The sequence below is a fragment of the Rattus norvegicus genome, chromosome 2 (genome assembly GCF_036323735.1).
Source record: "Rattus norvegicus strain BN/NHsdMcwi chromosome 2, GRCr8, whole genome shotgun sequence".
Lineage (NCBI taxonomy): Eukaryota > Metazoa > Chordata > Mammalia > Rodentia > Muridae > Rattus > Rattus norvegicus.
The window spans coordinates 120,871,327-120,898,147 of record NC_086020.1 but is presented as its reverse complement, the minus strand read 5'-3'; the positions used below and the strand labels follow the sequence as shown (position 1 = coordinate 120,898,147).

Below are 26,821 nucleotides of genomic sequence, written 5' to 3'. Positions count from 1 at the left end.
TCAAACTGCTGTGGTTGATTCTGCAGTTAACACTCTACACAAAGCTTACACAGAGAGCTTATACCAGGCACTTTGAGCTTTGGGTCTGAGGTATTATTTCTAAACTACACAATGCTACCACATTGAAGTCTCACTCACCCACTGCAAATACTTCAACTGAAAGGACATATCTAATAAAAATGCAAACCAATAAACATGTATAAATCACAAAAAATAACATAATAAATGTGAAAATCAGGTTAATGATTCTTTGATAACCATAGACAGCACAAGTCTGGGAGGCAAGGGTGCATTTATGTCCTTAGCAAAAATGGTAAATGCTGACAGCCCTTAAGGCTGTGGGAAACAATTTTGAGAACATGAGTACAAAACTATATAAATTCTTAACTATACAAAATATAAGGATGCAGTATGACTTGTATGAGGGGCTTCATGGACCTAAAAGAACAGAGGCAGCTACACTATGAGGCAGCTTGTCAGAAAGATATTAAAGATGGAAATAAAGATATTTGGGGAGTGATGGCTGCAGGGCAAGATTCCACCCAGCTAAGTTTATTGTCTGTGCTTAAAAAGGCAGATTCCTGAGTTCAAGGTCAGCCTGGGACAGGCAAGGTGGGAATGGTAATCTCAGGACAGGATCCCACCCAGATAGCTTATTGTCTATACTGACAAAGCCAGGCAGATCTCAAAATAAGTGCTTGCTGACTCTAAGAATCAAAGGGCTGGGGTCATTAAATGCTGATTTGAGGGATAATCAAAAAGGAACCTGGAGTAAATGACGAAATCGATATGTAAATAAAAGACTGGTCTTTTGGTTTGCAAGAGATGAGCTATCCAGAGAGTTTTTAGAATTTTTTTCAGGCAAGAGAGGGCTGTCTGGAAAGCTTTCTTGAGCAGAAAACATGCCATCAGCTTGACTTTGAGTCATTTTTCCACTGCTCTCAAACAACCCTCTCCAAGGTGAGGCTGGTCTTTGGCAGTAGTGTATTTTTAAATACTTAAAGATAGTAACTGCCATGCTGGTGAGAATGTGGAGAAAGAGGAACACTCCTTCATTGTTGGTGGGATTGCAAGCTGGTACAACCATTCTGGAAATCAGTCTGGCAGTTCCAAAGAAAATTGAGCATAGGACCTGAGGACCCAGCTATACCTCTCTTGGGCATATACCCAAAAGATGTTCCATCACATAACAAGGACACATGTTCCACTATATTCATAGCAGCCTTAATTATAATAGCCAGAAGTTGGAAAGAACCCAGATGCCCTTCAATAGAGGAATGGATCCAGAAAATGTGGTACATCTACACAATGTACTCAGCTATTAGAAACATCTACTCAGCTATTAGAAACAAGTACATCATGAACATTGCAGGCAAATGGATGAAGCTAGAAAATAACATTTTGAGTGAGGTAACCCAGACCCAAAAGGAACATGCATAGTATGTACTCACTGATAAGTGGATATTAGCAAAAAAGTTCAGAATACCCAGGATACAACTCACAGACCATATTAAGCTTAACAAGAAGGAAGCCCCAAATGTGGATACTTCAACCTCACTTAGAAGGGGAAACAAAATAGTCATGGAAGGCAGAGGGAGGGAGGAACATGAGTGGGAGAGGGGATGAGAAGGGAAAAAGGGGTACAAGATCAGGTAAGGAGGGAGACAATAGGAGAGAAGACCACTGGGCAAGGAGAATGAATAGAAATATGCAGCAGTATGGGGTGGAGGGGCCAGGGGAACCTCTAGAAAGTCCCATACACCAGGGATATGAGAGGCTCACAGGACCCAGTGGGGATGACTTTAGCTGAAATGCCCAACAGTTGAGTGTTGGAACCTAAACAGACTACCTCCAGGAGATAGACATGGCCCCACTGAGGCATGGGGCCATCCACCTATCTTCAAAAATTTTGACCCAGAATTGTTCCTGTCTAATGGAAATGCAGGGACAAAAATGGAGAAGGGACTGAAGGAAAGGCCATTGAGAGATGCACCTAACTTGCAATCCATCCCATGCATAGGCACCGAACCCCAACACTAGTACTGTCGTGCTAAGAGACAGGAGACTAGCATGGCTGTCCTCTGAGAGGCTGTACTAGCAGCTGACTGAGACAGTTGCAGATACTTACTGCCAATCATTGGACTGAGGTCAGGGACCCCTATGGAAGTTATGGGAAGGACTGAAGGAACTGAGAGGATGGCAACCCCATAGGAAGAACAATAGTGTTAACTAATCTGGACCCCTGGGAGCTCCCAGGGACTAAGCCACCAACCAATGAGCATACACAGGCCGGTCTGTGGCACCCACACATGTGTAGCAGAGGACTGCTTTGTCTGGCTTCAGTGGGAAAGTAAGTGCTTAATTCTGTAGAAACTTGATGCCCCAGGGAAGGTAGGAGTGAGTTGGTGGGTGGGGGAGCACCCTCTCAGAAGCAAAGGGGAGGGGGAAGAGTGAGGAACTCATGGAGAGGGGGACTAGAAAAGGGGGGCAACATTTGGAATGTAAATAAAGAAAATAATAAAGATAATATTAAAAAGGAAATTGACGTCTGAGAGTGTACTGTTGCAGAGATAGAACTGAGAGTGCTGGCTTTGGGGTTGGATTGTGGAACTTAAGGAAGAACATTTTTGAGGAAAAAAAAATAGAAATGTTGCCAAAGAGAAGTTTAAAATTTAATGAATCAAATGACGCAGTGGAAACCATTATCAAGACCAAAGTAAAAGGAAGACCACCAGAGGTGGAGGGCAAGGGAGATGAAGACCCACATTCAAACATCTGTAAAGGAAAACAAAACAACACAAGCCAAAAAGACAAACGAGTGTGACTGAAAAGTCAAGGAGCTCTGGGTACAAGCAAAGAAGAAACTCAGGAATCCATGAAACGAAAGAAGGGGAAGAGAGAAAAGTAAAAGTTGGGAAGTTATTCAATAAAATTATAGCCAAAAGATTTTCAAGGGAAGAAGAACAAACACCAGAGGCATCTGGAACCCAAACCCATACACCATAGAGGACCTGCCATACTGTAGTCAAATAGTCCAAAGAGGAAAGCACCAGCCCTGCCCTGCCAGCCTGAGAACCACAGAAATGAGAGGAGAGAAACCTCTCCACACAGCCCTCCTCTGAGCGCTACACAGGTATGCCCTCCCTCCCCACAATGTAATGAAATAAAGGTCAATTTCCAAAAAACAAAGGAAAAAAAACCCCTGCCAATCCAGCATTCTCTAGCTAGCAAAACTATGTCACAATTAAAGGAAAATTAAGCAAATTCCTTGATAAAAAAGAATTTCTGACCACAGGCCAGCTCTACAGAAGATACTTGAAGGAATATTTCAGAAAAACAAATCTATAAGGCCTTGGGAAAGAATAAACCTTGTTACAATAACTCTAAGCAAGAGACGAAGTTAAAACAAATACTAAAATCAACAAAGTGGGAAGCGATGCTGACTCAGACTGAGTGTTTAATGAGGACTTGTGGAGCTCGGGAGGCTACAAAGAACAAGGACTACCCGGTACTCAGCTCACAATGGGGCGGCCAGGTTAACCCCCTCCCAAGAGAACACTGCTTGAAGAGGATAAAAATAATCCACACACAAGAGCAAGCCAGCAAGCTAACAGTCCCATGCAGCACTAAGGACAGAGTTGAAAACAAGAAGTAGGAAGGGGAGCATGCTGGGATGCCAGAAAAACAGAAGGGAGGAGTTAGGATGACCAGGATACATCCTTTAGTGTACAAAACTATCAGAGTAAACAAACAACATTCTAGTAAGATAAATCACCTAACCAGCCCCCTGGAGTGGCCCTAACAAAGGAAGTAAAGGAGCACTACAATCCGAACCCGAAAATACCCAAGAAGAAACTTTATTGTTACAATGTTGCACCCCTCACAGTCATGGACTGAAGAACAGTCTACATGAGAAATAAAGGTGATCCTGTGTATTCCTTAAGTGATTCCTGACACAGATTGGAAACAGTCTCAAGTGAGTGGTATAGACTCAACTTCTCCGGCTTTCTTCAACACATGATTGAGAAGGAATGGCTGCTCAAATCTTAGTTCACTGTGAGCCTTGTATCTTAAAAGTGGGCCCATGTCCACTGAGATGTATCCCTGCAGTCACACACAGGAGCCATCAGCATTGATTGTTTTTCTTTCTTTCTTCAACAATTTGGTCGGTACTTCCTTCCTTGCAGGAGAAGGGATCCCTCTAGATACAAGGCCTACAGGTCAACACCTAAGTATTGCTTTTCCTCAGAGAAGAAAGGGGTAGTGTATGCAAACGACATACAGTGCACACAGATGACCCCACGTTTCTGTCTTCTGAAGAGGCTGGATTATGTTAACCTGGGCTAGGTGGGTACAGGGTTCCAGCCTCAGGATGCTCTGTCCAGAGGGTGGGCACAGATGTAGGCTCGCTTCTCAAGGATCTGCTGAGACACCTTCTTAATCTGTTCATCCAGGTTCTCTGGAGCATCTGTGAGAGTAGAAAGGCGATCCTTTTGCAATATAGTAGTACAAACAGGTCTGGGAAGTATGTTTTCACCCAGGGCAGTTCTCCACCTCAGGTCTTATGTGGGAAGGCCCTTCTTAGCAAAGGGCTCATGGAAAGACGATTTCACTACCTCCCACCACATCAGTCCTGCAGGCCAGTACGGCTGCTGGGCTAGGCTCCATCGCTTTAGAGTATTATTACATCTCCACTAAGGGTTAACGGCCCTCCCCACCACAACTGGCAACAGGGCTAGGCTCTTCAGAATGCATTTTAAGGAGAACCTGGCTATATTTCAGAATGTGGACAAGCAGTCAAGACAGAAAAACGCCATTTCAGATAGACAAGCTGGCCTGAAGTTGCATGCTTTCCAGGGCCTAAGCTTTTAGAGAAGCCATTTCATCACCTGTACAGCATACTGCAGCTCCGAAACCCATTTTAGTAAGGGTGTGTGGCTAAAGAGACAGGTATAAGAATTGTCTCCTTCTTTGGGGACATGACCTAAACAGACAGCATCATAGCCACTTTGCGGGCAGCAGCTCTGGGAGGGAACAGAGCACCAAGTGCTCAGTATCAACACGACTGCACCTGGAGCTTTCTTTCCCACGTGCCCTCTCACTTACACTTGTCCAGCTGAGACAGGCTGAAGAGATTCTGGAAATAAGCTTCCACGCAGAACATGTTGGCCAACAGAATCTAGAGAACCAAAGTCAGAGAGGAGGGCAACTAAGAACTCTGAACTCTAAGAAACCCAGCCTATTATCACCTCTTAGGCAATAAAGCCTGGCTCAGAAGGTACACAGTACCCTGCAAATACATGCTGACCAGGAGCAGGCTACTCAGGATCCCTGAGACAGCTCCTTTTTTCTGTCAGGTGGGCATCCATAGGCTAGTCTGGAAGAACCTGTGTCAAGAGCCTGGTAAACAGGAGTTGTTAGTGACTAATCTGCTTCCCCCTGCAGGGTGAGAAAAGTGGGATACTGGTAATGAATGAGGATGGGCCTGCCACTCACCTGTCTGTCTTCTGTAGGAGACTAACGGCACTAGTCATACCCCAAGAGCAGCACCAACATAGCCATACCACGGCAAACTCATCTACCCATCTCTGCAACTACCATTGGTGCTAGAGACCCTGACTCATTGTCTCTCTGGTGCACGACTCTGTAACAGACCACATGACCCAATCGACCCCTTCCTCAATTCCAGGCTTCATTAAAGCACAGTGAGATTAAGGGAGTGTTCCAGTAGGCTTGACCTTGACAGCAGCTCACTGTGGCTCTGTGTATTTCCTGTGTGGGGCCATGCAAGGCTTACCTCATGGTCGTGATTCTTGAGCCCAATTCTGATGGAGCGGCTGGCCCTTGACAGCACAGCGGTCATGCCATACAGGTTGATGAGGATGTTGGCTACCCGCTTCAACACCAGCTGTTCCTCTACAATGGTCTGAGGACAGAGGTTCAGAGTGGTGACTAATGCCGCTTTCCCTTCTCTATACTTAGGCACATGTCATGGTGTATATTTTAACAGATCTCAGAAACGTGTCTGACATCAGAGACTGGTGCTCAGTGTGCTCAGAGTTGCTCCAGCAAGATTCCACACAGAGATTAACTCCTTGCATTCAGCCCCAGGAAGGTGCCCCCCGCAGATACTCAAAAAGCCACTCTGGTTGGAAGGTGCTAAGAACACTGTGAACAAACCACTTGGGGGGCTCCTCCATGGGCTGGACTGGCTAGCAGTTCCAGCCTCACGGAGGTCAAGATTTCTGTTCTAAGCCTGGCCTCGTGGCTGCTGGTCATGGGGAGTGTGTGTAGGGAAGCAGTGCGCCATTCCTGGTCGGACCCACTCACCTTTCCAAATCGGAGTAACAGGGTCTCAACAGTCCGGCCAAAGTAATGCACATTTTCTTCCAGCTTGTTGGCACTGTCCTATCAGTGAAGGAGACAGAGTTAGCACCTCTCTCTCTGATGTTCTCTTGACCCACCTAATATTCAGCCTGGAATTCCAGGGAGACAGGGCAGGGGTAGAGTGGGGCATCTGAATATTCCCAACTTTCTGGAGGATCCGAGCTGCCAGTCACAGCCTTCTGGATTGGAAATACATTGCAGCAGGGTCCCAAATGTGCGAGTGGTGGGCGTACTTACTCCAAGACTGGGGTGGACAACAGCAATATTGCTCGACAGCCCCAGGTCTACAGTTCGGCCCAGCGAGTCCCGAAGCTTCCGACCAATCGTCTCCATGACTGTGGTCACATTGCCACTTTTGAGCTCTCTGCAGGAAGTTGATAGTTTTGTGACGTGAGACCCTACAGCCAGCTCCCACTGGTCAGCAGTGTGGTGCCACAGAGCTCTGTGCTCTTCTGTGGCTGAGCCTGGGCTCTATACATGCTGGCTCTTCCCGCCTGGCAGAGGGAGGCCAGTTGTATGGCTAGCTTCCAGAGCTGATGAGTCTGCAAAACCCTACCAGCAGCCCTTACACGGCTCTGCCAGGGATGTGACTGCTCTGCCCTGGAATGAGGGGCAGACAGGAGAAACTAGGCGCAGACTGGCCCGGTTAATGGGACATCTCTCATTCCCCAGACACTTTCTGGGTGCTTGGCAGTGTAGCCAAAGTAATAAACACTTCCAAGCAGCAGTGGGAGAGATGAGAGCTAGCCGGGGACGGGGAGACAGAGTTAAGTGTTCCCAGAGGACAATGTGACAAGGGCAATGAAGGGCAGGCTAGAGGTGTGGTCTCCAGACATTGTCACAACACCAATGCTACTGTCCTTCCTTGTGTCAGCTCTGCAGTGAGCCTTAGTGCAGGCTACTCCCCACCCACTGTTCCAAGACCGGGCAGCCTTTTCCTCTGGCCTCCTATAGGCAGGGGCCAAGGAAGACATGGGAATGCAGCACATACTTGATCCTCGAGGTCAGGATGCGTCCAGCATGCTGCAGGCCTGTCAGGGCAATGAACAACCGAAGAATCTCATTGGTTCCCTGTGGCCAGAAGTGTGAAGGTCAAAAGCGGCCCAGCAGTGCCATCTGTGACTGGTTAACTACAGCCACTACACACAGGCTGTGGCCAGGTGATGGGGATCACACAGGGAAGGAGAGTAGGGCTGACCAGATGATATGGCCTCCCTTTCCCTGGAACTTCTACCTCTCACAGGCTGTCCTGCATGGTCCACACCTTTCTCTAGGTCCCAGAATACTCAGGGAAACCAGATTTCCCAGGGTGATAAACGATACGATACCCGGGACACAAAAGTATGGAACAGATAACCCATGGCTCTCTTTTAGACCAGAATCCCCAGCAAACAATAGACAGCTGAGCAGCAGTAGCTGTAAACTCCTCATGGGACACGCCCCATTACACACACATGCATACACACACGCACAGACACACACACACACAGACACACACAGACACACACAGACACACACACACACACACACACACACACACACACACACACACACACACACACACAGTGCTTCTCAATGTAAGAGCAGTACCCAACAGGACTCCTAGACTTCTCAGACAACTTTACTATAGAACAACTGTAGGCCACTGGCCTAGGCTTGCCAGCCAGAACCATCCTGCAGTCAGCTGGACTGGCACCAAGGAGATAGAAGTTTGCCTTGGCAGGAAAACTGGATATGGAGGATCTGGGGTATGGCCCCCGGCTCTGAACAAAGTACACCTCACATCATAACTCTCCCAACCTTCTGGGAATTACGGTCCTGAGAGCAGACCCTGCTTGACCACACCACCTTGTCAGGATCTAGAGGAACCTAGGTCTCTTCTGTAGAGTCTCTGCCAATAGAGGGCAGCCACCAGACAAACAGCTTAGACATGCCTTGCTCTTGAAAAAGCTAACCCTTCTGCTATTAGGTTGTGGCTGACTGATAAGGCAGAGATATTGGCTGGGACTAAAAGACTGAGGAGACCTTCCATTGGAGCTAGCAAGAGTCTAAGGATTCGCCTCACTGCCAGACCACACTGCAGTTCAAACCCCCTTCCTGCCTAAGTGCCCACCTCGCATGGCCATGGTGACACTGTCAAGACTTATCCATCTTGCTTGTCCCTTCCTCCCAGGAGAACACTGCACCACCACAATAATCCCTTATCAAAAGTTTCCCCAGGCTTCCAAAACCCATGTACTGGTCAAGGTCATCCACGACCCAGCTCCTTTTCTATCTTTGCCATTCAACCGCCAACATCCAACTCCGGCACATTCTACTACCGTATCCAAATTATGAGCAGGGTGACTGATGTGTCCACAAATACTTCCTTACCCCTTGTTTACCTAGTGCTAAGCATAAAGTCCTATCTGGGTTCAGAATGTGCCATTTGCCTACTTGCCACACAAACTGCCCTGCCCCCCAAGGCAGTTCTTCTGCCAAGGGTCATCAAGTTCATCATGAGACACGAGCTCCCTTTGGGAGCTATTCCCATGCCTCCATGTGTGCTCCAGGCAGGCAGGCCCTAATGGCGTCCCAATGCCCTTCCTATGTGCTATTCTTCAACTCAATTGACCCTGCAGGTTTATACATCTATGGAAGCAATAACAAGAAACGAGAAAGGCAGGGCTGAGCGAGTCTTCCGTGGACACTACTGAGCCACCTCGATTTACTGACAGTGGCCTTATAGCCTGCAGAGGGTGAGATGGGAGTAGCAGGAGCTGGGACTGGATGCTGGGTCTCTCACACATGGGTCCAAACCTGCCCAGCCAGCATTAACTTAGCAAACTACAGGAGTCACTGGGAAGCTGAGGGCTCAGTGAGATGGGCTTTCGGGAGTGTGATGGAGGGGACTCTTTGGTCTCTCCAGTCTAAACACCCTCTACAGAGCAGGGGGGGGAGGGGCACTGATATATTAGGAGGGTTCAACCAGGGGACACAGCCTGCTCTACATCACTGTAGGCCATTTCATTTCTGAACACTCAGCAGCCTCTCTTAGGACTAGGAAGGCTGGAGGGTGGGGTGTACAGGGGGTACAAGATCATCACTGAGGAAGTATACAGGGGGTACAGTCAGTCAGTAGGGGACACTTACCTCAAAAATTAGGAGAATGCGGGCATCACGTAGCATGCGCTCATAAGGGTAGTCCTTCATGTAGCCTGAGCCCCCAAGGATCTGCAGAGCCTCGCTCACACACTGCCAGGCAGCCTCAGAGCTAAACACCTGCCACAGACCCAGACAAGGTTAATCCCTGGTGGGAGCACTCCACAACCTAGTCACTCCCTCCTAAGAGCAAGACCTAAGCTATGGGGAGCAGCTGCCTGGGATGCAGTTGGAGGATGTGTGGAGAACCTGACCTCGGAACTTTCCAGGCAAGCACAGGCAGGACAGACGACACCAGCCTGTGTGCTCTATCCTAACATGACTTGCATGCCTCTCATGCCAACGCCTGGCTGTTATTCACTCAGACTTCCCCTCTTAGGAAGTATGCCCACTCTTGCCATTCTCATGTGTCTGCCATCTTGCTCTCATGACCACTGTCTACTGAGCATCCTACGATAATGACACTTGGATCTAGGGCTAGCCTGTGGACATGGGAATGAAATGGGTCTCACCCAGCACACAGCTGCCCCTCTTCCTAAGCTTAAGCTGGACCCTCATGGATTCACCACTGCCCATCTCTACAGGATGCCACTTCTTCCAGCATTTCTCTTAAGAGTTCTAGAGGTTACTTTAAAGTGGGGTTGTCATCTGTATTACAGCTTTAAAAAAAAACCCTTGCTTAGCCCCACCTCCCCGCCCATTCCCATAGGTCAGCCACCAATTCCTAGAAACAATTTCTACTTGGGACCCTCAGTGGCCACTCAGGACTCGGACTCAGTGGCTCTTAGCACCAGGCAACCTACAGCCTAGAGATCCTGTCCTGAGATCCAGAGAGGGCAACAGAAACTAAGGCACAGAACACCTACCCAACAAAGGCAAGGCCAGATAGATGGCGACACCTACAATACCCCCAGGCGTAACTACAGATTCGATACGCCAGAGCAAACACGCAAACATTAACAACCGAAACATGTCTCCAGCAGAGCCCAGGGCCCTTACGGAAGTAGACCTGAGAAATTCTAATATAGCAGAAGCATAAGACAAGGACTCTAAGGATGACACAAACAAGCCCATTAATGAAGTCATGAAAACAAACAGTGGGATAAAGGTTGAAAACAGCTCAGGACATGGAAGTAGAATCACTAAAGGAAACCCAAAGTGAAGTAAAACCAGAAATGAGTAACTCAGGAAGTCAGTCAAAAACCTCAGAGTAAGCCCTGCCAACAGAGGACCAGACATGGAGGCCAGACTCTCAGGTGTCGAAGGCAAGGTAGAAGACAAGGATAATGTTAAAGTCAAAGAAAATGTTAATTCTAAAAATCCAGGCACCGTGAAAAGATGAGATAGAGAGAGGAAGGAGAAGAAACCCAAGTCTAAGATACAGAAGATATTTTCAACAAAACAAAAGAGAACTTTGCCAACCTCAAAAAAGGACCCCAAACAGAAGCAGCAGGGAATGGATAAGTACACACACACTGCTGTTTATTTTATAGACATTTTACTTTTTGTCCTGACTATGCTTTGCTATTATAAAACTGTGCAGCAGGAGACATGTGCTATGTTCGGTACCCTGAGCTGGTTATTACAACTCCTGCAGCTTCCACAACAGTTCCAAGCGGTGCTTTTATTCCCCTACTTCATCAGTAGCCTGGAGACTAAGAGATCAAGTGGCCGGGTCTAGGTGACACGGTTAGGAGCGGGCAACTGCAGAGTGACCCAGGCTCCAGAGCTTACTGCTGCTGCTCTGATGTGATGGCCGACCAGCGTGTGCTCCTTGCAGGTCTGCCCTGACCTCAACATGTTAGCAGCACCCATATCCTGGGCTCCGTCTAGGTTTACGCGGCCCAAAATGACTGATGTCTGTGGCCTCAGAGATATAGCTTTCTACAGCCAGCACCTCCAGACTGTGTAATACCCAGCTACTTAGTACAGCCCTACTTACCACAGCCCTGCTCAGGGCTCAGGGATGAATGCAGAAGAAAGGGTACAAGAGCCAGAGGTGGTGCATGACGTGGAGGAAACAGTTTCCAGTCACAAAAGAACTGACACACACACACATAAACTCCCAGAGACTATGACATGGGACAAATTCCAGCACGGAGAAAGGGAAGTGGACACCCCTACACAAGAAGTAGTTGATTGCTGCTGGGAAGGGAAAATCATTTTCTTTAATGGAATGACTCTGGGCATACTACCCACACTCCAGGGCAAGCCTGATCCAACTGACAGTAATGACCCAGAGAACAGGTCTGGCAAAAAGGTGGCTGTGCTGGAGAAGGAAGAGCAGGAAACAGCTAACACCAGAGGTGAAGGTAACTGCTGAATGCTGTGGGTCACTTGTTTAACCTGCAGGCATCCATGTGAGACACCAGCACTATTATCTTCCCTTGTTATAGCTCACAGGTAAACCTAGGAGAATCAGTGCAGCAAAGCACTGGCCATCTTGAGAAGGGACGGTCTGAGGAAGCCCGGGACAGGGATATAAACTTGGGACTATTCTGGACTCAAAGGTTGTTTTAGAACATTTCCTATGTGCGATGTTCCTAGAACATTAAGATAGAGCAGCAAAAAGGAAACTCAGGACATGGCCTAAAAGTCAACACAGTTCTTTTACAGACCAAAGAGACCAGAATCTAGCAGCCAATTTTCTAAAAGAAAATTCTGACCAAGAAGAAAGACCATTTACTCTGGGGGAAAAAATGGCATTCCTTTGCAGGAGAGCCCAGATAATTCACATGGATATGAAGTTTTGATGTCTGTGTTTTCTCCTGTGGCTACTTAGTAGGAACAATCAAAAAGAAAAGAAAATGGACACAATCCATATAGGCAAGCAGTGAGCTATCCTGTAGACTCACACTCAAGTGAGTGCCACTCTGAATCCCTTCTCCCAGCTTCACCCTAGGGCCCTGCTGGCCCAGAAAGCTGCACAGGTGCAAATCACAAGATCAAGGGCCATCAACTAACAAAAGGAAGGTGGCTGACAAGCCAAGAGTAGCAGCACAAAGGATGATCTCCCTGCACGCTCTAGTTGCTGGGATTACCTTCACCATGGCTGCCTCGATAGAGCAGTCGGGAAATCCCGGTTGGTCCAGCATCCCTGAAGTGAGGTAAGCCATACTCTCCATTACATACGCCTTCTGAGCCATGAGCGCAAACTTTTCCTGAAATGTTTAGAAGAATAAAATCAAGAAACGATTTACACATGCATAGACTTAAATAAGTCTCCTAACCTCTCTTCTGAAAAAGCCAATTATATCAGAGCCTAGCTGTCCCAGCATCAATAATGCCTGGTGCACTTGTCTTCCCATTCCCCTGCCCACAGGCACGGTACAGAGACAGCAACTGAAAGCCTCTCCCACCTGCAGCAAACCAAAGTCTACAGTACCTGAATCAGCCCAAATTCACTGAGATTCCTATTGAACTGTTTCCTCGTACAGGCATACTCAGCAGTCTGTTCTAAAGAAGAACAGAGTTGTCAAAACAAATAAAACTGGCTTTTGGTTACTGGAAAACTATTTCTAAGGGCAACATGATGACTCTTCAGCACTCAAAAGGAACTGTGAGGGTTCTGTCTTTGAAAACAGAAGCCCTAAGCCAGAGTTCCCACTTTCAAAGCTGGTTGGAGATGGAATTCTCAGGCCTCATGGGTCCACAGGCAGCAGGCAAAAAGGTTAAGAACACAGAATGCTGAGTCAGTTGTGAGGGTGTGGAAGGAAACACTGCCTCCCTCACAGTACCCACCTCTCAGGAATGCTGGGAAGGTAAAGGGGGTGGATGGCTGGAGGCATGTAGCACAAATCAGGGTGCACATGGCATCCAAGTAAGCCATGGGAGTGGGCTCACAGAGTACTACAGTACGGGGAGTGACTCCGCATCAAAGCTCTGCTGGGGCCTCACACCGTGCATGGCTGTTGACAGTGCTGGGTTCTACTTGCCGGGAGGGACATCCAGCTGTCTACTCTCATCCTTAGCTCTGCCTGCAAATGTTTTCCAAATCCTTCCTCTGGTGTGGTCCAGCTGTTGCTGGTCCCCATCTGCTCCGATGCCCATGTCTCTAGATGGCGAGGAGCCTCACTGATGAGAGCCACAGGCATGTTCAAAGGAGCCTGACCCTAGCAGGCAGGTTTACCTTCAGGTCACGATGCACAGGCTTGTGTAACCCCCACTCTCTTTGGACCTTATTTTCTCTACTAATCAAATAGAGAGAAGAACCCAAATGCGTGCCTACATTGTTGTAAGCTCCAACAGGCGTGGATTCACAGGGCTGGTTATTCCAGCACTTCAGACCTACAGCTATGTCCAAGGAGCCCTGTGGCTCTAGTGGGATCAGAGCTAATGTTTTCTTTCACTCATGGAACAAAGTTCACTAAACAGTCATATTTGTCATGGACAAAGCAGCAACCCTTTATGCTCTGACAGATGCCTGACTAGTGTTGAAAATATACACAGCCTCTGGGGAAGGAGTACATTTGGTCTACATCAAGGGTCAGGTGCTAACTTGAGCTGTCTGTCCAAGTGGTGAAGCTCGCTCAGACTTGCCCACCCAGTGGGAGTGGCGCAGACAGTCTCAGGTGCAGCAGAGGGCTCCTGCTCCTGACTTCCCTACTGTGATTGGTCTTTGGTGTCAACCTGAATGGCTTTAGAATCACAAGTCTCTATACTAGGAGACACCTCTTGGCATGTTTGTGAGGGGGTTTTCAGAGATGTTTAACTGAGGAGGGAAGAGCCACCCTGAATATGGAGCCCATCAGCTGAGGCTCCAAACCAAATAAAAGAGGAGAAAGCCGTGGGAGACCAACACCCATTCTTTCTGCTTCCTGACTTCACACACAACGTGACCACCTTCCTCATATCCTAGCAGCCACAGCCAGAGATGCTTTCTAGCTGCACCTTGCCAAGATAGTCTATGCATTCAAACTGGGAGCAAAATCAACCTCCCTTTCTAAAGTTTTGTAGAGAATTTTGTCACAGCAGTGACACATACCAATCAGTTTCTTGAGCATCCCGGCCACAGCACTGCCCATGCTGAATCGTCCACTGTTGAGGATGTTCATGGCCACCTGTAGGGAGAGTGGAAAAGGTGGAGAGACACTGAAGGAGGCTGAGGGGGCCAGCCATACCAGTTTTCATGAAAGCAAAAGCAAGTGTGTACATATTCCACGCCAGCATGCAGACCGAGTTAATCCCCTGCCAGTTTTCAGGCCAGAAGTAAGCAGTTCTAACTCTTGACTTGGGTGGCTTCGGTACTGTTGTGCATTTCCATCAGCATCACTGGCCTCTGACTGCAAGTCATTGCCCACACTCTAAATGCACCCGTCAGCCGGCAGTCCTCGCGCAGGTGCAAGAACAGAAACGCAACTGGGCTGAGTGCTGTGAGCAGCGAGAACGCTGCGGTGGACTGCAGGAACGGCATGCATGCTGTGCAGACAAAGCAGCTGAGCTTCAGCGTGGGGTCATGGCTTTCTCCAGACTCCAGCCAGCACACACGTGGCAGGCAAACACAGAGGTGGCCCTAGTGACTGCTGCCAGCTACATACTATCTGGCTTTGCCAGCCCCCCCTTTCCTCGCCCTGCATTCTGACCCACTATAGTCAACAGCTGGGAGCCACACAGGCTGCGCTACCTCATCCAGTCTCAGGGGTTCTCCTCACCACCAGAGAGTCCAACTGAAGAACCTGAGGGAAGCCTCAGGCTTAATTTTACAAATGGACAGCATCCAAGTGTTGGTAAAGATGTAGAACCTTATTCACGATAACCACTGTGGAAAAAGTTCTTCAACAAAGTACCATTCTATTCTATTACAGGCTAACCATGATGGAAATCCACAACTGTGTTACTGACACTGGCCCCCAAGTGACAACCTAGCCTAACGAACAGATGAGCAAGACGTGGCTTGCCAACACAGGAGAACATCATCTACCCACTCAAAAGAGTGAAACAGTGACTCATGCTGTGACACGGAGGATGGCTTGAGAATATGACGTGAAAGCAGCGGGTCACGAACACACTGTATACGGTTCCGTCATGTAATGTTCATCATACGCAGACCCAAGGAAGCACAAAAGCAATCAGCAGTTGCCAAGCACGGGGTAGAATAGGAAGCACAGCACTTCTGGAATCAGAAGTGATGATGGCACAAAGGAATATTAAAAATGTGTATGTTAAATGTCACACAAACTATTTCTCGATAACATATAAATGTGGGGCTGGTGAGATGGCTCAGTGGCTATGGCCACTTGCTGCTCTCACAGAATACTCAGGTTGTTCCCAACACCCACACGGTGGCTCACAAACAGCCTGTACTCCAGCTCCAGGGATCAGATGCCTTCCTCTGGTCTCTGCAAGGCGCCAAGCACACATGCAATGCACATGTATAAATCTAGACACCCACGCATATACGTAAAATAGAAAGAAATGTGGCTGAATAGGGTAGCATAGGATTGGGAGTAAGAGGAGGGGGGACGGTAGAGCCAGGTGGGTTTCTGGCCAGTGTGGTCTACACAGTGAGTTCCAGGCCAGTCAGAACTACTTGGTGAGACCCTATCCTGCTAGAAAAATAAATCTTTAAAACACAAACCTGACTATAGGGGAAGGCTTAGGGTTTGTGGAACCTGAACTTCTCAAGACCACTAGCCTGTTTTTCACACTTGCTAGAGAGAGGAACCCCATTCCTCACTCAAGAAAAGGAGGTCTCCAAGGGGAACAAAGACTCCTCATCCTCACCAGACTCCCTCCTCTAAGAGCAAGCCATCCTAGCCAAGGCCACAGGTAGCTAGGAGGTAGGGCAGACAATGAGACTCATGTGTGAGATGGCACAGCACCTACATTAGACTGCCTGCAACTTACCTTAAAGCCACCCCCAACTTCTCCAAGGACATTCTCCACCGGCACTCTGGTATTTTCAAAATGGACTTCACATGCTAAAATACAAGGAATTTAAAGATCATGATAAACTCAAACTGCTCCGGTCTGGACCACGGGCCTGTGGCTGACTGGCTAACACACTCACTTAGCATCGGAAAGAACAGCAAAGAAAGGCTGCTCCTGCCTTCACAGCACAAGGACATGTCAGCATGGTCAGTGCTATGGTGAAATAACTAGCTCCATACAGAGAGGGAGGGAGCTGAAGGGAGGCTGTCACTTTCTGAAAGACCATGACAGACTCTTCTAAGGTGACATTTAACAGAAGCTGAAAGGACCAAAATAGCCAGACAGAAAAGCAGATGGAGAGTACCTGCGTTTCCTCAGACCTTAGGATCTACGGGATTCGTTTTAACAGACCCATACTCATGTACTGTAGCACAGCATCTTCCCAGCTCAGGGTGGGGTGTTAACAGACGAGGTGTGGACAGCCTGACATGAACAGACACAACTACCTCAACCCAATTCACCAACATCCTTCAGGCTGAAGCAGGCATCCCCAGACCATAAGAAATAAAATTCCACTGCTATAAGCTAAATCCTAAGGTGATACCGTAGCCAGGGACATCCAGCCGCCCTGAAAGGAAGGCTGACTCCATTGCTCAGCATGAGTGAAACAATGAGAAGAACCCAGGATGAGGGCTGAGCATGCCCTCTGCACAGCATTCCCTGTAGCACTGCCTAGATGCTTATTACACAAACAATGCAAGTCCTGGCATGTTAAACCAGAGACAGAGACTCAGGATAAGGAAGGCTGGGGTTCAAGGGACAGTCGTAGGGGTGGAATGCCATGAAGCGTTCTACTAGTCATATTTAAGGGCTGGGTATGTGGTCTAGAGGACCTGGGCATTTCTTCAGAGTACTATGTACGGGGCACACCCGCCTTCCTCTCTCACTTCATATTCATGAACCGTCTTTTGGGGTCCTGCATGCTGCTGGGGCACCAGCCTCCCGGCTGTTAGCAGGTGAATGACACTGCTCAATGTTCAGCTGCAAAGACACAGGGTGCCCAGCTGTGGGGCCTGACATGCCACTCTACACCGAGAGACTAGTATAAGAACATTATGGCCAGACCGGGTGAGCTGAGGGAACAAATAGGACACCAGCGTCCACTGAAGCAAGGGCTGACCAAGGAATGAAAGGTGGACAGTAGGAAGAAAGAAAAGGGATTCCAGGAAAGAAAGATGTGGTAGCCTGCCATGGGCTGTGTGCCTGTGTGGCTGTGTAATATGCATTCCTGCCACTACCGAGGCTGGGATTTCAGCTGCCTTCACTCACCTGGAGTCGGCAGCGCGAACTGCACCAAGGAGCATGGGTTGTGATTCTTAATTTGATGTTACTAAAGTGCAAAACTAAAACCATGAGCAACGAAGTGCCCTTCACCTTTGTAGCAGGTCAGAGTGGCCAGAGGCCTGCCTTTCAAGTCTCTGTGCCACCCACACCCATGCACAAGCACATCTGCCATACTACTTACTGTTGGAGCCTCGAATGCCTAATTTATCTTCAGGTTTCCCATTAGTGATTCCACCAAAGTCTCGTTCTACTATGAATGCGGTCATTTTGTCTTTTATCGAACCATCAGAATCAACCACCTCAGTTTTTGCAAACACAGTAAAAATATTGGCCAGTCCTCCATTAGTGATCCAAACCTGAGGAAAACACAAGAGATCCGTGGAGATCCCTCAGCTCTATCCAACACTGAGCTTCAGGCCAGACATGCAGAGTACTTCACACCGGGCTGGACATGGTCAATCTCCATACTAGCCAAGCCTGTGTGAAAGAGCACACTGTGTGAGCAAGTCTCTGCAGAGCGGGATGCTCCAGGAAGCCAGTGCTAGGGCAGGAGTGGAGACCAGCTGATGACCCAACACAGCCTCTGAGCATCTGCACCAGAGATCCCTTCACTACCAGGCCACTGACAGATTAAAGGAAGAAGTCTTCCTGTCATTGCTTCAGAAATATAAGCGCACAAACTTTATAGACTGTATTTCCTTACTAAGTAAACAAGTGAAAATGGGGCATGAGTAATAGAGAGGGTGCTCAGTGGACCATGACAGATGGGAACTGTTTACTTTTGATTTAAGGAAAACGGATCAAGGGCAAAGGGTAAGAGGTGAGCAGGGAAAGGCAAACGCTAACGCGATAAGGAGATATTACTGTCCTTTCTCCCACTTGCTAATGGCTTCACTGTACTCTATTTTTAAGCAATCCTTGATTAAATCTCAAAGATACCATCCAGAGGTGGTGACATCCAAAGAAATACTACCACTGTGAGGTATGTAACCCCTCCGGCTGGGTGCCTGGGTCATGCAAGTGCACGGACTATACTTTGCCTCTTTGAAATCTTGCGTAATAGAAACTGAAAATGCACGCACAAAAGCAACTGTGAACCAAGGAGGCTGTGGCGATAAGACCACCTTGCTCCAATTCAGGCTCTGCCACTCGAAGGACTTAGGCCGACCACTGTGCTCTGCCTCAGGCTGTCCTGAGACAGGAGTGGCACACACCCAGTGTGATGTGCACATGTCTTGGCCTCTGGTGTGCAGAACGTAGACACAGAGGCAGTGAGGACTGACTAAACCTGACAGGGCAATGAGGACAGGGCTGTACCTTGGAGCCATTGAGAACAAAGTACTTCTTATCTTCACTTAACGTAGCTCTGGTCTGGATGGAGGCAGCATCACTCCCACTGCAGAGACGGAAAGACAGGACTGAGGGAGAGCAAGCCCGGGAGTAAGCATAGAATGGGTCCGAGGGCTTGGATCTAAAGACAGCCCTTAAATACTGAGTCACACAAAACCAGGTCTGTTCATTTCAAAGCTGATGCTTGAACTAGGGAAGTGGTCCACTTCTGGAAGCAGATGGGCACATCCAGTAAAATGTGTAAGGTTTGTGTGGATAACAAGTAAAAAGTGGTAGTGAACAGTGTGGTCTGAACCCAACATGGGAACATGAGCTCCCCAAAGCTTACCAAGAGCTTCTGGGTGTGATCAGGCCACAACATGAGACAGCCTGTTCCAGAATTTCAAACACAGGGAATTAAGATTAAACGAGGTGCCAGTTGGACTTGCATCGGTCTTGTCCAGGCCTGCCTCGTCCTTGCCCTGTGACCGTGGACTGATTACAACATCACTGCAGCTAATCTGCATCATCAGCTCCTAATCTGAAAACGTGCACTCACCACCCACCCCATGTGTTCTGCAAGCCTGGCAGAGGTGTGAACGCATCCCTGAGTGTCAGGAGGCTTGTGAACCGAAGACACTGGCTTAGTAGATGCTGCAGGGCTGTCATCTGTACATCTCAGTGAGTCAGAGGTAGGTAATTATCCTATCAGAGGGTGTTGACTCTGAAGGCTTCAGAGATGAGGATATACAAGCCATGTACCCCACACAAGCTCCACGTCCAGGCAGCCTGGAAGGTGCTGAGTATACACACGATGTTTTGAAGAGACAGACCTGGCTGGCTCCGTTAGGCAGAAGGCTGCGATGTGTTCCCCAGACGACAGTTTGGGCAGATACTTGGCCTTCTGCTCCTCATTGCCGACCAGGATAATCCCCTAAATGAAACACACAGACCGACTGAAGATGAGAGTGAGATGCATTTATGAGGCAGCCCCTTCTGGTGATAATTATTTCCTTTACTCAAGAGAAGACAGGGTGAGTTCAGAGCCAGCATCCTCAGACAGAACTTAGGAGGCCAACCTACTGAGGGAAGACCTTACACAATGGGCAGGCAGACACAGTGGTAGCTTTGAAGTCCACATCTAGGACTGCCATCCCTGGCTATTCCAGGGCAGTCCTGGGTGACCTGGGGTCAGATGACTCTTCTCTGAGTCTCCACCTCACCAGGTTGGCTTGGATGACAGCATGTGCATACACGGGGGTGCTAGGACTATACACAGTACAGACATGCCCATTCCAAAGCTGTGCTCTTCAACCCCAACCCTGTTGCTAAGTAACTACAGTCTGGAGACTCAACTGTGGGCTTCGATGCCAGACATGGAATCCAATTACCTGCCTTCCACCTGTACACAGCAGAGATGTATGCATCTAATGTTTGCCTTTGAAGCTGCCTTAAAGCAAAGTTGAGGGAGCAAGTAAGGTATATATAAAGACGGGACACCTCAGGGAAGGATTCATCTCTAAAGACAGCACTAACCTTTGTCTCAAAGGGCTGGGCTTCCCCTCCAGACCCCGAGCTGTAAAGTCCATTTATGTCACACAAACAGTCTTGTCTCCTACTCCCCCAAATGCAGCTCCAGACAACTGACCTTGAGGCCGATAGCTTGGTGTGCTGCCAGGGTCACTGTGATGGACGCATCCATGCTGATGATCTCCCCAAGCCGGGCATACATGGTGTTGGAGAGGCCCAGGCCACCTAAGATAGACAGACAGACAGATAGACAGACAAGTCTAGCTGCTTCTCTTGGCTGAGGAAAAGGTATCCATTTTATTTTCCTAATTTCAAAGCAACAGTAGTTTTGTTTTAATTTTTAAAAGTTAACAATCCACAGAATGGCACAATGAAACGTCACCTATACCTTACTCAGCACTTCTGTGCACACCCTCAGATTCCTTCCAGGCAGGAAACACAGAGGAAGCTGAACTGTTAACACAGACACCTACACAGACAGCAGGTCTCTGAGTGTGCTGCCAGTCCCTGTTCTAGGATTCCAACCCAGACGGCCAGGCCAAGGCTCTTCTGCTGTGGCACTGGACTCTTGGGTGCTCGTTTCCTGCCGTGCAGGCTGCCCTGTGCACGGTTTCACCTAGGGCTCCAGATCTGGCTGTGCTGTGGACTTATCCTGTCTGTATACACGAGGGCCCACCTTCTGCTGTACTTCAGTATCTGGCAACACAGACAGGTAAGGAACCATGAAAACCTCCCATTTGCTACAGTAATGGCATCACTTGGGTGTGGCAGGAAAATGCCCCACAGAGCACATCTGGAAGACTGGATTTAAAGACCATGACTCCTAAACAAGAAGCCTTTATGCACCCATGGGAAGCACCTGCTGAAGAGCCAGCCCACCAGGTGGGTGGCCACTGTGCTGACTCACCATATTCTTCTGGGACCTGAATGCCAAAAAGTCCCAGGCTCTTCAACTTCGCTAAGGTGTCAGCTGGGATTTTTCCCTCCTGGTCAATTTTTCGAGAGTCCACTGACAAAAACAAGTTATCTTGATTAAGCAAGTAAAAATAAGTAAGATAAGTTCGTGTTTAATAAAAGTATACAGAATGGTTTTTTTAAGAGTATACTCATCACTGGTAGAAAATGTCTAAAACCCGAAGTTGTTTAGTCAGGCTCCCTCGGCATGTTGTTGATTTTATGTAATTAAGTATGTAAGAACTGTATTCTTAGGTGACTAGTGCTAAGTGTTTCTCCTAGTTTAGGTGCTAGTCACCAGGTTCACGTAAAGTAGCAGTGTATCATGCATGTACTTCTATGATGCAGATTCCTGGAGACATGCTCTCTATGATGGCTCATCTTGTCAGCTGGTTTTAGAATGATTTAGGAACCAAACCTTTGGTGTGACTTTGAGGGAGTTTCCAGAGATGTTTATCTTTAAAAAGACAGTGTGAGAATCTTCACTATCTCACGGAATCTGTATCTTCATGACTGTACACACACGACGGCACTGTCTATGAACACGCACGCACACACACAGGCTCACACTCACACACACACAGATGACACACGCACTCTCTCACACACACGCACCAGTATACACTAAGCTTTGAGAACTCTGAGTGAAGACAGCAGGCTTGTATTGATAGCAATATCCTGTTTGTGCTGTTAAAGGAGCTATCCAAGATGTCACCACTGTGACAAATGGGAAATGCAGACGGTCCCCGAGAAAATACTGGGCCCCAGACCGTGAATGGTCCCTAAAACAGCCGGTACAAAGAAGCTGGCGTGAGCCTTAGGAACATGCATATCATCCCCAGGCATGCAATTAGCAAGTCTGGACCACCTGGCCTCAGCGATTTTCATCTTTTCTAGTTATTCACTTTATCATGTCGTTTGCAAGTTTTAGCCTGAGGCAACACAGAAACATTTAAAAGAGGCTGTACACCAGGAGGACCAAATTAGTATCTTTTAAGTAGGCAGAAATGAGTGATGCCTGCAGGTCCCGCTATGAGCAGAACTATGTGTAACCTAGTAATGACACTAGGAGCTGCTTCTGTCTACAGTGCTTCCAGTGTGTGCAATCTTGTAATGCAAGACAGCAATGAGAGAAAACCATACATACCTTCTTCATTAAAGAATTTTTCCAACGGTCCCACAAACTGATTGATTTCACTAAGCTCTTCTTGACTAACCTCTGGAAATGGGAAAACTCCTTTCTAAAAATGAAAAACATGGATGACAAATTTAATTTTCAGCAACTACTCATTATTGTGTTTATCACAAAGGAAAGAGGGGAAATGGTCCTGGGAAGGAGGCAGAAAGGTGACTTCCCACAAAACCTCAGGTATGGGTCTTAGCTTAGATGCTATCTATAGCTATTTTCCTCCCCATGCAGGTGGGCTGAACCCCAATCTTCAACAGTTTCCTTATCAATACCAAGCGGCAGAGTGTGCCCCATAAGAACCTAGGATTACATTTAGGTGTGTGGAGCCATCAGACTCCAGCAGCACTTGCACTTTCTCACCCACAATGTGCAGGTCACATTCTCTCAAGGTCCTTTTGAGACTTGTAGGAGAGAACAGATACGAGGCTTCCTCACTAAAATGAACCCCAGTCTTTATGTGAGCTCAGATGGTCCCAATGGTAAGAATATATGTTAATCATCCTGTGTGTCTCTGTTTGGGCAGCTGTTTCTTGTGTTGTGGATACTGGCTTCCTGTGCTGAGCATGTGAGGTAGCAGGGTCACAGGAGAAGAATCAACCTGAGCCTAGCTGCTCTATATGTGCGTGACTGGCTTTGAGCAACTTATATGTCCTCTATTGGTGTGTTTTTTCCTATATAATCCTGTTCATCAGAAAAAGTAGCTGTGAGAATCAGAAAGGACATACTTAGGTCCTGAAACATGAAGTAACCATGCCTGTGTAAGATTCCAGCTCTTCTCATGTCCACTCTTCTCCTGGAGAATGACTTGGCTTCTAATCACTAGCGGACAACTTGCCAGGATTCCCTGCTGGCCTTTGAAATCATCCCATAAGGCTCGAGGACCTGTGGCCCTCTGAGTTCTAGCTACTCCTCTAGCTGCTTGGGATAGGGTGTATATTTGGAGCCAGGGCTGCTGAACAGGGACAGAGCACAAGTTTCCAGGCTCAGGAGCCCCCCTATCTCCTTGGTCCTCTCATTAAGGGGAGCCTTCAATTGTCCCTACCCTGTCCTATTACTCACTCTCCTGACTTCTCTACATTAGCACTGTTCCAGAATCTATTTGCTCCTCTCTAGCCCAAGAACAAGAGGTTTATGGGTCTCTATCTAAAAAGAGACAAGTGACTTAAGAGACTATGCTGCTATGCACCAGACTCTGTTGAGGCAGACTAAAAGGGAAACACAGTTCCTTTTGGCACTCTGAGCCTCTTAGAACAAGGCTGCCCACTTTGTGGAGAGGAAAGGCTCAAACCACCACCACTCCATCTCCTTCACAACCTCTCTGGTCACCTAGTCTGGGTGAAATGGCTGTATGAGAGGAAGGTAATGTCAATCCCAGAGGGCAAACTGGGCAAGACCAGACAGCCTGGCAAGTAGCTGATATACAGACAGACTTGAAGGGTAAAAACTTCAGGGCCCAGGCACAGGGAGGCACACTTTTAATCCCCGCACTTGGAAGACAAAGGCAAGTGGACTCCTGTGAGTTCAAGCTAGCCTGGTCTACACAGCAAGTTCCAGGCCAGCCAAGGCTACACCATCATGACCCAGCTCAAAAACAACAACAACAACCCAAATACAATCTCCCAAAACAGAACAAAACCCAACAAAACTAAAACAAAAAATATCAGGGGAGATGCTGGGGGGACTAGAAGGAAAATATCCTCTAGCTAAATGACAAAAACTGAATGATGCACAGCGTGGGTGAGGAGTGTGATATCAATTAGCATCTTTCAAGCTGATAAAGCAACAGAACCTGTTATTCAAGTAATCCTACAGCAGAAGCCAATTATATAAGCCAAGGGGCTGTAACTAAGTCTGCTAACGCCCCACAAACCTCACCCATTCAACCTCCCACTTGCCCCTGTGGCAGCCTCGGGTCCAACTAAGTGTATAAGTCAGCCGCTGGCATGGATAAGTGGGGTACTCTCCACTCAGACTCCTGAGTACCATGGCCACTGTCCTAATCAAGGCCCAGAATTGCCTAAGAGCTGGAGTTTGCCCAATCTAGGAAGTAGCAGTGAAGTTAAAAGTAGTCAGATCTGAATATAACTTGAAGACAGACAAAGGTTTACCTACTATAAGAGTCAAAGTGACAATGAGAATAAGAAGAATCAAAGCTGTCACTGGGGAATGTATTGAAAAGGTTGCATCACAGAGTAGCCATTATCTATGGTAAACGGGCTGCTGGGAGAAGCAGGACTGGGTGGGACCCAGGAGAGATGGTCACATATACTTATTAAAGATGTGTATTAGACAGCTAGGAGGAGATGTGGAGCAGAAAGGCAGACACAAGTCTGGAGTTAAGGGAAGAATTCAAGTTGAAAAATCAATCAGAGTCATAAGAATAGAGGTGTCATTTAAAGCTAAGACATTGAATTAGGTTATCAAGGTGCTGGTCATACTAAAAAGAGAGAGGCCCACAGGCCTGAACTTCAGCATTGCCAAAAGTAGCGCACAATTGCAATCTAGTTCTCAGGAAGGAGGGCAGAGGCAGAAGGATCTGGAGTCCCAGGGAGACTGTCTCAAAACAAGCAATCAACACAATGGCCACCCCCACATTTAAAAGAGGGGGGGAAAGGGAGGAGGAGAACAATAAGGACAATGACACTCCCTCTGACTTCAACTGTGCTACCAGAGACACTGGCCAAGGTCACAGGTTGAGAAAACAAGAAACTAATAAAGGAGATAAAAGAGAAAACTTTTTTTTCTCCAGAAACCTCAGGACTGGAGTGTGTTCAGAACAGACATTAAGTACTTATCTGCATTAGCTACCAAAGATGGGTGGGGTGGGAATAGGAATGAGAACTGATTACTCAGATCTGACAATGTGGAGACTACTGGCCATTGGGCCAAAGCCAAAGGGCACAGGTTCAAGATGCAGAATTATCCTTGAATAGTGAGAAAGTTGAGTTCTAATAACCAGGTCAGCCTCGATAGGGATGGATGGCTCAGAATAGTAGGGGAAAGTAGACGACATCAGAGGGCAGCTGACCACTGGGATTCCCACTAACTACAGAAATGTAAAACTTGAAGCAAAGCTAATGGGTGATGAAGGGTAGACTTAAAGACTGAAGGGGGATAAGGATGGCCGCTCTCTTCCTCCTGCTTTCGAAAGGCACAAGAAGCCAAGACGCAGGGCCCTCGACCCCAGGGTGGGGGGTAAAATGGTTCCTTTGCAGCAGGGCAGCCACACTTAGCCCAAGTCTTGACTTCTGCTTTAATGAAGTCAATCAGACATTATGAGAAAACTGTTCTTGAGAGAATATACCTAAAGAGTCAAATTCACTGCCAAGCCTTCTCACTCTTAATGTGATAGGTGCATTATGGCCTCAAGATTGCTCCAAGGTAGGTTGTAGATCTCTGAAAAGAGGAAAGGAACCTTGGAGTGAGTCGGAGCTGAAGGGAGGCCAGAGAAGCGGCACAGAATGAGCTGTTTCGAAATAATAATGTGAATAAAAATAATACATCATGGAAGAAGAAGAAAAAAAGATATCATATTTCCTTGCCGGAGCAGAGGGATGTCTTCATAATCATCTCTTCAATGATTCCCCAAACTTCCCTCACAAGAAACAGCGGGAAAGGCAAGTGTGATGGAGCTCTGTAAACCTAAACTCTGGAGACCGAGGCAGGAGAACCACTATTCAAGTCATGCCTGGCTGCAGAGTGATGGGCTACTTAATGAGATCCTGTCTCAAAACAAAAACTACTGTGACACTACTTAAGCTACATTCCGAGCTGTTTGCCTTTTAAAGACTCAGATAACGTTCCATCCAACTCCGGTCAGGTACCAAGGAAAGGTGGGAGCAGAGAACACCGGCAGCCCCGACTTGCCGCTTACCTGCTGGATGTGACCCAGGAAGAGCTCCTTGGCGAACGAGCAGCTCTGCAGACTGGTGTGCAATGTGCGGCGCCTCTCCGTGAAGACCCTCAGCACGCGGGAAGCTCGCGCCGCAGCTGCCGCCGCAGTCGCCCCACGCGAGAACAGTACATAGCCAGACATGCTTGCTATTCTTGACTTCAGACTTCAAGTCACTGGAAGCA

General features: G+C 47.8%; 1 protein-coding gene across 1 annotated transcript; it reads right to left on the bottom strand.

The window, feature by feature from the left end:
• Nucleotides 1-3,841: 3,841 nt before the first annotated feature.
• Nucleotides 3,842-26,819, bottom strand: Acad9 (acyl-CoA dehydrogenase family, member 9). Its single transcript, NM_181768.2, has 18 exons — nt 26,619-26,819; nt 22,703-22,796; nt 21,509-21,610; nt 20,720-20,826; nt 19,905-20,005; nt 19,060-19,138; nt 17,924-18,098; nt 16,375-16,448; nt 14,513-14,588; nt 12,914-12,984; nt 12,570-12,689; nt 9,520-9,648; nt 7,379-7,458; nt 6,625-6,751; nt 6,331-6,408; nt 5,798-5,926; nt 5,107-5,179; nt 3,842-4,468 (listed from the first exon to the last, which is right to left on the bottom strand). Exons 1-18 carry the CDS (start codon nt 26,778-26,780, stop codon nt 4,368-4,370), a joined length of 1,878 nt encoding a protein of 625 aa, NP_861433.2. The 5' UTR covers nt 26,781-26,819; the 3' UTR covers nt 3,842-4,367.
• Between the last annotated feature and the right edge of the window lie 2 nt (nt 26,820-26,821).